The 14,479-nt window shown below is 39.1% G+C and overlaps 1 protein-coding gene across 21 annotated transcripts in view; it reads left to right on the top strand.

Moving 5' to 3' along the window:
* The window catches only part of lrrc7 (leucine rich repeat containing 7), a 334,407-nt gene that overhangs the window by 200,586 nt on the left and 119,342 nt on the right, over positions 1 to 14,479 (top strand). For all 21 annotated transcript variants that reach the window (XR_009803708.1, XR_009803707.1, XR_009803709.1 and 18 more), the window contains one exon: positions 476 to 678. Coding sequence is in view for 17 of the 21 variants with exons in the window: in XM_061883597.1 (XP_061739581.1) it covers positions 476 to 678 (203 nt within the window). In the remaining 4 variants the exon portion in view is untranslated. The remainder of the gene's footprint in view (positions 1 to 475; positions 679 to 14,479) is intronic.

Raw genomic sequence — 14,479 nt, 5'->3', positions numbered from 1 at the left:
TGTGAGTCAGTAACTTAGCATCATACTTTATGTTTGTAAATCTGACTAGTGGGTCAGTGCCTCTCAAACCTCACTGCACGTCAAGAATTCATGGGGTGCATCAAGAGTGAGTTGACTTCATCCTTTAAGATTTTTTTAGCGTCAGGGACGCACGGCATGTACTTGGCAACATCCCTGGGCATTGAGTGTGGATATGATGGAGGCATGATTCTATAACACGGCATAGATGGACTAAGGAATGTATTCTTATCGGATAAAAAAGATAAATAATTAATACTAACGCAAATGCTTTGTTCATCTAAGAACCTATGATTTTCATTGAAAATGCAGTAAAGACGATTAATTTAGAACTTGTCAAATGTAAATTCTGTTGCCAGTACAGTGTCCAGTTTGCAAATATGTCTCATACTATCGGAGATCTCAACAAAGTACTTTAAATGACTGAATGGTATTTTCTCTTCTTTTGGTTCTGCAGTACAGTGTCTGGAAATGACCACAAAACGGAAACTGATTGGTCGGCTGGTGCCATGTCGTTGTTTCCGCGGGGAGGAGGAAGTGATCTCGGTGTTGGACTACTCTCACTGCAGTCTGCAGCAAGTGCCCAAGGAAATATTCAGCTTTGAGAGAACTCTGGAGGAGCTGTATCTGGACGCCAACCAGATTGAAGAACTACCCAAGGTAAATCGGATGTTAAAACTTCATGACTGAAATCTGACTTTGACATGCCCGTTTGAGTTCTGCTTTGTAGTTGGGGCCAGTTGATCTCTATGAAGGACTCAAAGGGCTGCAAAAGCCACAACGACATCTTCGGCTCAGATCCCACATTAGGGCAAGGAAAAACTCAACCCAATGGGACAATGAGAAACCTTGGAGGGGACCGCAGATGTGGGGACCCCCCCTGGGAGACCGGTGCAATGGACGTCGAGTGGATCTAGCATAATTTTGTGAGACTCCAGTCAAATAGTGGATCTAACATAATAGTGAGAGTCCAGTTCATAGTGGGGCCACCAGGATACCATCCCGAGCGAAGACAGGTCAGCAGCGCAGAGACGTCCCCAACCGATGCACAGACGAGCGGTTCACCCCGGGTCCCGACTTTGGACAGCCAGCGCTTCATCCGTGGCCAACGAAACTGTGCCCCCGTCCGCCACGAAAGAGAGTCGGGCAGAACAGAAAACAAACAACAGATCAACTGGTCTAAAAGGGGGGTCTATTTAAAGGCTACAGTAGAGAAATTAGTTTTAAGATGGGACTTAAATGCTTCTACAGAGGTAGCATCTCTAACTGTAACCGGGAGGGCATTTCAGAGTACTGGAGCCAGAATAGAAAACGCTCTATAGCCCGCAGACTTCTTTTGAGCGCATCATAATTTACCACCTCAGTAGAATGCATGTCCACCTCTGGCACAGTCACTGCAGAAAAAAAACATTATGTGAGTTGTGCATTCTTCTAGGAGAAATGCTATGTGTGCTAGAATTTTCCAACCAGGCGCTGGCTAGTTCTAGCTTAACTGACTCCTCACCCGTACTAACAGACTCTCTTAATTGCCTGTGACCGGGCTTGCACTAGTGTAGTTAGTCAAGTGTGACTCAAACTAAAATCTATGTTCCTAAACAGGATTATGGCGCCTTCCTGGTTAGATTGTAGGCCATCTCTCATCAACAGGCCCGGTTTTCCCCAGAAAGAGGGCCAAATATTAATAAACGTTAGTCCCTGTTGTCTATAAAAACTAGCCAGCCACTTGTTAAGCGAGACTAATCTGCTATAGCTCTCATCATTGCTTCTCGCAGGCAGGGGCCCAGAGACAAGTACTCGATTCCTAGACATCTTTCTAGCGAGATTACAAGTCCTAGCAATGTTCCTCTTTGTAATCTCTGACTGTCTCATCCTAGTGTCATTGGAGCCAACGTGTACAATTATGTTCACATAGCTAGGGGTGCGATCAGCCTATCGTACGTGTTTATTTGGCCTGTTGCGAGTTAGCTTCATAAGATTAGCTTCAATGTCAGGTGCTCTGGCCCCGGGAATACACTTAGTTGTGGCTGGTTTGCTAAGCTTTGTTTCGGGTGATTGAGTCCCCTATGTTTAAGGTGTGGTGCCCGGTAGACTGGGGTGTAGGACTAGCTAAAGGGCTAAATCTATTTTGCGTCTCAACCGGTTTACCTTCGCTTATAGGCAGCTGCTACAAGCTAGGCTAATCAGCTCGCTAAAGTTAACACTAGCAGATGTGTCCACAACGTCTAAAGTTACGAAATAACTCTGCTCTTACTGGGGGACACGGCCCTCTAGCAGAGCCAAACTATCCATGAGATTGATGCACGAAGCGCAGGGAGCCATACTCACGTTTTTTTCTTTTACCAAGTGAAGTTCTTGCTGTCTTCAGGGAACTGGTCGCAAAATTCGTGGAGCAGATTCCTTCAGACCGACGCCGCCTTTCTCCGCGCTAACTTCGTTATCTTAACAGCTAGCTAGCTGATGGAGGAGTGGTGGGACAGAGATCAGGTGATTTGTAAATGAAATAAGACTACTAAGTATGTTTTGGATGTGGTAAAGAAAGCTGTAAAACAATTGAAAGAACACAGATAGAACGATACTCAGCTGTTTCGCAACAGCGAACAGTCACTCACGCCCTTGTCCTGGTAGCTGTGCTCTGTACACTACCTCCCCTACCCGTTTCAGAAGTATTGCATTGGTGAGATGTTCCCCGGTTCGGTACTCCACCTTGAAGTTGTATGTATGTAGCTTTTCAATCCACCTAGCCACCTGCCCTTGTGGCTCTTTAAAAGTCATTAGCCAGCTGAGCGCCGAAAAGTCTGTCCTTGGAAGGAAGGGCTGGCCGCACAGGTAGTACCTGAAGTGTCTGACAGACAACACTACAGGTAGCGACTCTCAGCTTTGCTGAATGCCCTGCAAAAGTAGGCCAGAACCCGCTCTCTTTCGGGTGTAGGCTGCGCCAAAATCCCACCTACCCCTTCCCTACTGGCATCTGTGTCGAGGATGAAGGCTGTCTGGCACTTGTCAGACCACTCAAAGTCTATGTCCTTTTAACTGCTTGTGGTTGGTGGGTGCAGGCCACTCTGTTATGACCTTCATCTTCTCTGCCTGGGTGCTCATACAGGATGACCCAAGAATGACACTTCTTTCTATATGAAATTGCATTTCTCAGACCAGCCTTTTCTAATCTTCTCTAACACAAACCGAAAGGATGTTAGAGGTTAGCAATTGTATACTCCTATGTCATCGAGGTAGAGTAGACACTGTTGACGAGGGACCCCAGGCAACACTCGGCCCATCAATCTTACAAAGGTTGCCAGCGCATTACAAAGTCCAAAGGGGAGGACCTTGAACTGTCACAGGCCCCTCACAGTACAGAAATGCGTCTTTGGTTGGGCTTCAGGGGAAAGTGGCACCTTGTAGTAGCCTTTGTGGAGGTCCAGAGATGAGAACCAGCATGAGCCCGAGACCGGCACCATGACGACTGCTGACGCCCATGTGCTGTTGGAAGGTTCGATGATGCCTGTTTGCAATAATTTTGCCACAGCCTGTTCACAAACAGCTTGATGGGCTAAAAGGAAGGTGACGGGGACAACATCTGATGTGCCTAGCTTCTCCCATGTCGATTACATACTACGTGAGATGGGTGATCCCACCCTCTTCTTGATTCTTGTCGAATGTGTCGCTGAAGGTTGTCAGCAGTCCCAGCAGCTGCTCTTGTGGATTGAGCACACGCTTATCAGATCAGCTTTTTGTGTATTATCATGTTTCCACATGTTTTAATACATGCAAACCTTTAGTAAATCAGGCCCCAAATGAACAAATGGGTTAATTTTGTACAGTTGCTCAGTCTTGCATAGTTGGTTGTAGTGAGTAAGCAATCAGAACTAGATCTGTTTCAAATAACAAATGAATAAATTCTGAATTATATAGTGGTGAAGTACAGTAATTACAGGTCTTCAATTTGGCACGCAATGTATGTTTACAGTAAATCTTCTTTCTGGTATGTGAAGGAGAATAATTTGCTCAATATGTCCGTTTTAAGTGTACTTGACTTTTTACTGTTGTTTTGCATCTAGTAAATTAAAATGTCCATGAATAAAAGTTATTAATAATTAATAATGTTTTCAACTGCTGGCAGCAATAACACAGACTACTTTACAAATTGCGGAGGATAACAAGTTAAAACAGTGCTCATTTTTGACATTTTTTGCCATTTATCCTCAAGCGTTGCAATGATCAATAAGAAGTAGTAATGTTTGGGTATATTCACTTTTCACCGCAAACGTTGGCATTTCCCGAAAACATTCTAAACGGAAAAGGTTGCGTATTCCTACCCACTCTTTTAACCATAGCAAGTTTTGATGAAGAGAAGGGAATAAAGCTGATGATATGAACATAGGATTTTATATACTGTATTTCACGGTGTATAAGCCTTCCTCTTATTGCGTATTTGTTGTATTTGTATTTGTTGGAGCCTACATATCTGATTACAAAGATGTATTTAATTTAATTTTCTTGTTAGCATTGGTTTACAATTTGGGTCACATTATTTAAATAGTGTTTATTTTGCTACATTCATGTATAAATGGGTCTTTAAGTATGTTTATGTATTTTAATTCATTTTCAAAATTATTTTTTCCATACATTTGACCTTGGGATTATAAACTGTAACACTGGAGTTGTTGCAAATATTATATAATGTAAATGTAATCTCATATCATTACTACGACTTGGATATTTTATATCAAGGGTGTCAAACTGTTTATTATGTGTGTATATGCATATATATATATATATATATATATATATATATATATATATATATATATATATATATATATATATATATATATATATATATATATATATATATATATATATACATAACACTTAAAGGTATACTAGGGGATGTTTACTAGAGGAATAATGAATATACCAACAATGGTAATAGACAAAATACCAACAATGTTAATAGAGAACCTAGCAATAACACTTTGAGAATGAGTACAACAACAAGTCAAATTAAATTAAAGACCCTCATCTCTATATTTGAACCAGACCCAATGTTTGTACAATAGTTTGAATCGATTAATAGTTTTGCATTGCTTGTGTTGTAAGTCCAGTTTGTTCCATAGTTTTACTCCGCATACAGACACCCAAAAACATTTCAGAGTGGTTTGAGCTCTCGGCAATGAGAAATATCCAAAGCCTCACAAGTTATGAGCCTGCACTCGTCTTATAAAAATACGTTGTAGATTAGGCGGCAATAATTTGTTAAATGCGTTATATAAGATTATTAATGAATTGTATTTAACAACGTCATCAAATTTGAGCAACTTTGATTGCATAAACAGATTATGAGTATGTTCTAAATAACCAACGTTGTGAATGAGCCGCACTACTTTTTTCTGTAATTTAATCAGAGTATGAATTGTGGTGTGCTAAGTGTTCCCCCATACTTCAAAACAGTATGTAAGGTATAGCAGTACCAAGGTGCAGTATAGAGTATGGAGAGGCTTTTGGAGATTTTTGTTTTATTGTGTCTGACATGAGGTTTCCATGATAGTTTACTATCAATTATTACTCCCAAAAATGTATTCTCATTTATGATTTCAATTTGGGTACTATCAACACTTATTTTCTGTTCAGACGTTATGTTGCGATTTCCAAACAGCACTATCTTAGTTTTATTTATATTCAAAGATAATTTATTTCTGTCCATCCATTTTTTTACTATATTTAGCTCTGTGTTTACTGTATTTATGAGCTCATCACTACTGTATTTGTGTCGTCTGCAAATAGTATACATTTCAGTACTTTAGATATATTAAACATATCATTAATATATACATTAAAGAGTTTTGACCCCAACATGGACCCCATGCCAAAAGTATCAGATAAAAATGTACCCATTTTTACAAACTGTACCCATCCTGTTAAAGGGGAACATTATCACAATTTCAGAAGGGTTAAAACAAATAAAAATCAGTTCCCTAAGGTTTATTTTATTTTTCGAAGGTTTTTTCAAAATTTTACCCATCATGGAATATCCCAAAAAAAGGCTTTAAAGTGCCTGATTTTCGCTATCTGTAAATCCACCCGTCCATGTTCCTGTGACGTCACATAGTGATGCCAATACAAACAAACATGGCGGATAGAACAGCAAGATATAGCAACATTAGCTCGGATTCAGACTCTGATTTCAGCAGCTTAAGCGATTCAAGAGATTACGCATGTATTGAAACAGATGGTTGGAGTGTGGAGGCAGATAGCGAAAACAAAATTGAAGAAGAAACTGAAGCTATTGAGTGAATAGCTATTGAAGCTATTCAGCGATCGCCTTCCAACCAACGATTGCATCTTTTGACCACAGGAGACACTTAAATCCGTCGATTGGTAAATGTTTGTTTGGCATTAAATATGGGTGGAGGGAAAGGCTGGATGCAAATATAGCTACAAATGTACATACAGCTAGCCTAAATTGTATGTTGGCATCGATTAGCTAGCAGTCATGCCGTGACCAAATAAGTCTGATTAGCCCATAAGTCAATAACATCAACAAAACTCACCTTTGTGATTTTGTTGACTTTATCGTTGGAAATGCATCTGCTTTGAGTGTCGCAGGATATCCACACATTCTTGCCATCTCTGTGCCATCTCTGTCATAGCATCGCTATCGTCGGTAAAATGTGCAGAACAAACGAGGGACTTTCACATCTTTTAACACTGATGCAACTTGAATCCGTGGATTGGTATGTGTTTGTTTGGCATTAAATGTGGGTGGAGGGAAAGGCTGGATGCAAATATAGCTACAAATGAGGTATAACGATGCAATATGTACATACAGCTATCCTAAATAGCATGTTAGCATCGATAAGCATGCCATGCTAATCGATGCACACTCCACGTAAGTCAACTTGAATCCGTCCCTGATCGTGTTGTTACACCCTTCGACAACACACCGACGAGGCATGATGTCTCCAGGGTACGGAAAACCGTCGAAAAAACGGAAAATAACAGGGCTGATTTGACTTGTGTTTTGAATGTTTTTGGGAAAATGGCGGATTGCTTCCCATTGTAACGTCAAGGGTGAAAGGTCATCGCTCCGACAGCGAACAATTTGAAGGCATTTAAATCGCCAAATTCACCCTTTTAGAGTTCGGAAATCGGTTAAAAAAACATATGGTCTTTTTTCTGCAACATCAAGGTATATATTGGCGCTTACATAGGTCTGGTGATAATGTTCCCCTTTAAATAACTTTTTAACCAGTCACCAGCCAGCCCCCTAATTCCATATCTTTCCATTTTATCTAGTAGATATGAATGATTAAAGTATCAAAGTCTTTCTTTAGAGCAATAAAGATACCAACTGCATATCTTTTGTGCTCCAGTGCATTAGTAATTTTTTAATAGCTTCAGTTATCGCCATTGAGGTTGTTCGTTTGGACCTAAAGCCATACTGACCGTATATGATGCTTCTCAAGAAAAGACTCAAGTTAAATAGTTTCTGTAAGATTTTTGAGAACTGAGGCAAAAGAGAGATTGGTCGGTAATTGGTGAAATCGTGCTTGCTGTCACTTTTGAAGAGCGGAGTTACCTTAGCAATTTTCATTTGACTTGGAAATCGGCCAGTCTGGAAAGATAGGTTACATACTGTATATAAGTTAAGGGGTTTTACAATATTCAGTATAACCTTTTGAACCAATATCATGTTGATATTATGGCAGTCAGTGGAGTACTTACTTTTACACTTCTGCACAATGTTTGTCACTTACTGCTCATTTGTAGCTGAGAGGAAGAATGACCAAGAATTCTGTTCAATAGTTGATTTTGTAACTCCATTGTCTGGGATATCAACAGCCAACTTAGGACCAATATTTACAAAAAAACTTGAACTTATTCACTACATTAGTCATATTATAATCTTCACCATTTTCATCAATAAAGTAATCAGGATAAGTCAACTTTGAATACCCTTGTTTGATTAGACTATTCAAAACACCCCAAGTTCCTTTTATATTTTTTTTGTTTTCATATAGCTTTTTTTGATAATATAACCTTTTGTTTGTTCTTATAATATTGGTTAATTTATTTTTGTACTTCTTGTATTGTTGTTCGACTTCTTTTGTTTTTATTTTGATGAAAAGTTTGGAGAGACTGTTTTTCTTTTTAGAATACTTGGTGAGGTCTGTGTTCTTGGTGTGGGTAGCATTGAGATGATGTCAAAGTCACAAAGCTACATTGATACCAAGTACTGCATCAATGTCAATACTTATCAAAATCTTCTATTTTTCTCGCCACCAAGACTTTTGCTTCCTCCTGCGTCCCATTTAGTTTGATGATCTTACAGTTTGTTACACATGTTTGTTGAATCTTTTCCTTGGTGGAGGCATTCTGATGGTCTATATGCCGAAGCATCAAGCAACACAATAAATCCACACCTGTATATGTCAGGCTGCTAATGCTAGCCGGCTTTGGTGTGCAAGCCCGCAGCATCGATCAACACAGACAGCAGAGTGTCACGGCACAGTGACACAGAGAAGACAAAAAAGTACAAAAATAGCAAAGAAGATGTGCTGGTTTTGCACAAAGTGATCGTTGACCTAGACAGTCAGACGCGCGCGAATTTCAAACAGGAAGTGACGTGAACAAGTGGAATGTATTGGATACCGACACACTAAAGGCTCTCGACCTTACGCTTCGAAGTAAAAGGAAACTGAGTGAATAATGACAGGTTATATGATTATTTATTTAAACTCATATTCGGGCCAAACCGGAATCCCGGAACATAATGAATATGTCGGCATGTATTTGTAAAAAAAAAAAAGAAAAAAACATATATAACCAAATTTTTTAGGGGTGCTTAAGAATATTTTAGAAGGGCTACTGGCCCATATGTATATATATATAGTGATCCGGTTCCCAGATCACATCTTTAGTCTATGTTTGAGTCCCTTTTCGTGTTTTGATTATTTCTGGACTCTTCTGATCCCTTTGTTTGAGCACTTCCTTGTTTGTATTCATCACCCTGGCGACTTCATTTGCTCCACCTGCACTGACTTTCTGTCGCACACCTGTTTTTGATTATTGTTTTAGTATTCAAGCCTGCATTCTTCCTCAATTCGTTCTTGGCTCATGGTTTGCTACACGCAACAGTCACGTATGTTTTCTCTAGAATCCTTGTTTTGCTTACTAAATCTCGTCTTAGCTTTCGGGCGCTCGGCACACGCTTTTGGACGGTTTGGACTCTGCTAATATTAGCGTTAGCTTTCGTGCGTAGGCACACGTTTTTTTTCCTGTTTGCACCAGTGTTCTCTTATCTTTTGTATATTAAAATCAGCTTCTTACCTGCAATCCTGCCTGTCCTTGTGCATCCGTGCAAATGTGACATATATATATATATATATATATATATATATATATATATATATATATATATATATATATATATATATATATATATATATACACACACATCAGGGTTTCCCGCAGCGATTTGTCTTTAAGGCCACCACCTGATCTAAAGTCTTAACAAGCTGCTCCGCTTAGTTCTGCGTCTGCTTCTGTCAGTACGTCTCTACAGCCCCCAGCATTGTCCCACCCACAGATCCATCTGATTGGTTACAAGCAGAGCGGTAACAGCCAATCAACAGTGCGTATTCAGAGCGCACGTAACAGCCAATCAGCAGTGCGTTTTCAGAGCACATGTAACAGCCAATCAGCAGTGCGTATTCAGAGCGCATGGAGTCAGTGCTTAAGACAGAGACAGGCAGAGAGGAGAGGCGGTGCGGGTGAGCAAATTATAATAAACACCTCCCAGTCAACTACTAGTAACATCACTATGAGCCCATTGACGTTCTAGAAACATAAGCGGCAGCTCAGCTCGCTCGCAATCCTTGAGGTGAATGCTGATTATCTTTTAAGCGTAACTTTAGCTCACTGTGCGGTATGTGTCCGTGCGTGTGTGTGTGTGTGCACCCCACATTAAATGGACAGCAAAGCCCTGTCTGTCTGAGAGAAAGACAAGCATTATTGACCTATAGCTGACAACTAAGTTATTTCACTTTACCTTTTTCTGTGTTAATTGAGCTGTGTTGAAGAAGTAAAAAAGGACATTATGTTAAAAGAAGAGTTTCCTGAAGCTGTCTCTTAGAGTTGATGTAATAATGTCACTGCATCATAAAGCCTACATGAACTCCATGGTGTTCAGAGATGAATAGTCTCTCCTATTGCTATTGTACTATTGTTTCAGCTATAGTTACAATAATCATTAGTAATGTTGCTGCCTAGTTTTGAATGGCAGGGTCCCTGCTATCACATGTTGATATATAACATTTACATAATGAAAATCAACTACAGGCTTCCCAAATGCTGTAATAAATTAAGCATGATGAGCAACACGAAATGGGCCCTAGTGTGTGAATGTGAGTGTGAATGTTGTCTGTCTATCTGTGTTGGCCCTGAGATGAGGTGGCGACTTGTCCAGGGTGTACGCCGCCTTCCGCCCGAATGCAACTGAGATAGGCTCCGGCGACCCCCCGCGACCCCAAAAGGGACAAGCAGTAGAAAATGGATGGATGGAGTTGAACTTATGACAGCATGTGGCCCCACTTTTAACTCTTTTTTTCAAAGGCTTATTGCAAACGCTTACTTACAGTAAATCATTCATTTGACTTTGTAAGTCAATATTTTAGTATCTCAGGTAATTAGGACTGTTTTTTTTTTTTTTTACAGAAAAAATATCGAGATATATATCGTATATCGCCATTCAGCAAATTGAGCGGAAAACACAACCAAAAATTGTAGGCTTCTTCACGCGACAAAGCCGGCCTACGACGCCACAGTCTGTAGTCTATTGCCCCCCCAGGCTGTGGTGGCAGTGACGTGATGGTGACAGGCCAAGTTACACCATTCCTTACATCCACCCATCCACTTCCCTGGTCCCCTCTCACTAGAGAGTCACCACCTTAACTAACACATTTTCTGTGGGAAACACTGCATATGTATATGTATATGTATGTATATATATATGTATATATATATATATATATATATATATATATATATATATATATATATATATATATATATATATATATATATATATATATATATATAAATATATGTGTATTTTGGTACACTGTAAAAAAAAAAAAAAATTCTAGATTTTACAGTAAAAATTGGCCACTCAGTCAACAGAACTTTACTGTAAAGTATACAGTATTTTTTAAATGGAAAAAAAAAAAATCATTGTTTTCAACGAGAAAAATAAACTGTCAACTTAGTCACCAGAAATTTACTATAACATGTACAGTGATTTTTACAACATAAACATAAATGGATTAAACAGTGGACTGTTATTTCTTTTTAATTCTGGCAACTGAGCTGCAAGTTTGCTACCGTTTTTTTCTATTCACAGTAATACCCTGTAAATTTTACGGGGGAAAAACTGGCTGCTCAGTCAGCAGACTTTTACTGTATTTAAAATGTGGTACAGAAATACACTAAAAACCACCGTCATTTTACGTTAAAATCTATTGTCATTTTTACAGTGTACAATTTTAATGATAACTTGCTTTTAAATCATACATCTAAGTGAAAGTATGATAATATCATATTTGTTGCAACATTGTATACTATTAAAGTTTAAAAGTTATGCAATTTTATGTAGTACTTATATATTTTTTATTTTGTCAAAAATAAAAGAACAAATACATTTAGTAAGAAAAGATAAAGTACTTCATTGACACATATTATTTCCAGGCTTTCGCGGGCCATTTAAAAATAAATCTGGTCCCCCGGGCCTTGAGTTTAAAACCTGTGTCTTATATGGTGCAAATATGATATTAAAAACTTTACAAAAAATTAATTGATTGTGCCAATAATGAAACTGAAATCACCTTCTACTGTTTGTGTGCCAATTGCCCTTAGGAGCTATAGATAATAGGGATGTGAATCTTACTATAACTTACCATTTGATTTGATTCTTTGGATGACCACTCAATTCCAAATGTATTCTCCTTTCAAACCGATTCTTGATTCACAATCAATATTTTTTTAGTAAGAAAGGGTGTTTGTCCCTGGATTAAATTGCAGGTGTGCACACATATTTTAGAAGGCAAGCTACAGATATAATGAATGCGTAGTAGTTGCTAATATGTTTCACAACTTTGAGTTTGACATTGTGACATAACAACTCTTGTCTCAGTTCTTACCTTCTTACTTTGTCCTGTTCCTTACTCATATTTATACCCTTCAGAATAAATGAATTGAAGACTAACTTCTTAGCTCGGTAGTTTGTGTAAGTGAGTGTATTTTTCTGAGACCCTTATTTTGTTAGTGCAGGCTGACAGGATGCATTGTGCAGGGCTTTTTATTGTAAAGGCCTGTACTTTGTGGTCGGTCTTTCTAGCTCTTGATGGTTATTATGTTGTGTTGTGTTGTGTTGGAAAAACGAGGCTATGGTCAAATAAAAATCGACGCTCGAGTTTGGGACTGCCGTCCTTTCCTTATACTGAGCTTTCCCCACTAAGCGGTCATCTTACAAACCCCTTGGTTGCTTTGCGTGCCAATCAAGTTACACATGTCGCAGTGAGGATGCATATACTGACGTCTATATTTTTTAAAATTTATACCTTTGAGAAAATTGTTAAATACTCGTCCTCACCCGGGAAATTGTAGAATCCGAAGTGCGCCCAAACATTTGCCTTCAGCGAGAATAGGGCTGACTGTAATTTTTTGTCCTTCATGTGTTAAAAATAGTCAACAAAACTAACTCTCTGTCTTTAGCAGCCTGCTGGACATGGAACAAAACACCATGGGGGCCTGATAAACATTATGCGCAACAAAATGGCTCAAAAAAGTTAGTTTTTAAAATTCAATTGTTGAAAATGATGAATTGATTTAGAATTGTACTGAATAACGATCGTGATTCGGATGTGAATCTTTTTTTTTCGGTTCAGTGGGTACCCCCAATAGATATTGCTCACGCAACAGAATATCTCCTTTGGCTTTACCTGACCAAACAATACAAATGATCAATATATTATTTAGACAAAGACTTGGCAAAAAAAAGGCTAATGCTCGTGTGTTTTTTCTTTTTTTAAATCCAAGCAACAATTCTCATTCACATTGGAGATGAAATTATTATTAACTTGATCAAATATCCATCCATCCATCCATTGTCTACCACTTATCCCTTTTGGGGTTCCGGGGATTGCTGGAGCCAATATCAGCTGCATTCGGTCGGTAGGCGGGGTACATCCTGGACAAGTCATTGCAGGGCCAACACAGGTAGAAAGACAATATTCACATCACATTCACACACTAGGGTCAATTTAGTGTTGCCAATCAACCCATATCCCTAGGTGCATATCTTTGGAGGTGGGAAGAACCCACACAGTCACGCGGAGAACATACAAACTCCACACAGAAAGACCCCGAGTCCGGTGATCGAACCCAGGACCTTCGTACTGTGGGGCGCATGCACTAACCCCTATTTCACCGTGCTGCCTTTGATCAAATATTGCCATTCTAATTTTCATTGTTCTTAGTTAGATATGCCATCGCCTACCTCTTCAAAAATAATGTTTTACGGTGCTTGACAATGTAATGCAGTCTGCTGAAAATGATGGAAAAGAGCCAATCTATATAGCAACTGTGGTCAAAATTGGAATTACCACAAAACGCTTTTCAAGATATGCAACACTCTACTATCGTCTGGCGGCTAAAGTGGCTTGTGCACCCCCAATTAGTCACGTTTTAATGCGTCAGGTAAACCACGACCAATAGGGCCATATGAAGCTCCTTCTTGCTGTACGCCTTGTTTTTGCCAGTGATGAAAAGTCAAGCCAAGAGCCGTGCTGCAGAAAAGAGGCGTACAACGATACAGTAGTTCTTTGATTTTGTCGCATTATTAATACACTGCTTGAGTCTGAGCGTGTCCGACTCCGCAACATGTCTTTATGCTAGCCTGCTCTTCAGTCTTATCTGGAATTCATTTTCCTCCAGCTCTTTCATCCTTATCTGTACTAATATGTCATCACTGGCTGACTCTGTAGTTCTTTGCTAACTAACACGGCAACAAGTCAAAAGTTGCAAGTGCCAGAACTGCAATGGAGAAGGTAAAAAAAAAAACGTCTTGAATTCAAGAAAGAAGTCGCAGCAAAACACAAAGGTGGTGTACCTCTACCTTCGCTCGCCACTCACCATGTTTGCCAACTGTCTTGAGTATTAGTAAAAGTGATGTTAAATGTTCATTTATCCATTTAAATTGTAATTTATATATATTCTGCATTGTTTTCTGCATGTATAGTTATTCTCTTTTAAGTCTGGTTCGCTTTATTATTTTTGACTGTCTAGAAACAATTGATTTGATTTACATGAATTCTTATGGGATCAATTAATTCAGTTTTACTGCGATTTTTAAGCAGATCATTTGGAACGGATTAATATTGAAAATAAACGTACCACTGCATATCAA

This window comes from Nerophis ophidion, linkage group LG22, assembly GCF_033978795.1.
Source record: "Nerophis ophidion isolate RoL-2023_Sa linkage group LG22, RoL_Noph_v1.0, whole genome shotgun sequence".
In the NCBI taxonomy this organism is placed as follows: domain Eukaryota; kingdom Metazoa; phylum Chordata; class Actinopteri; order Syngnathiformes; family Syngnathidae; genus Nerophis; species Nerophis ophidion.
This window is presented reverse-complemented; position numbering and strand designations above follow the sequence as displayed.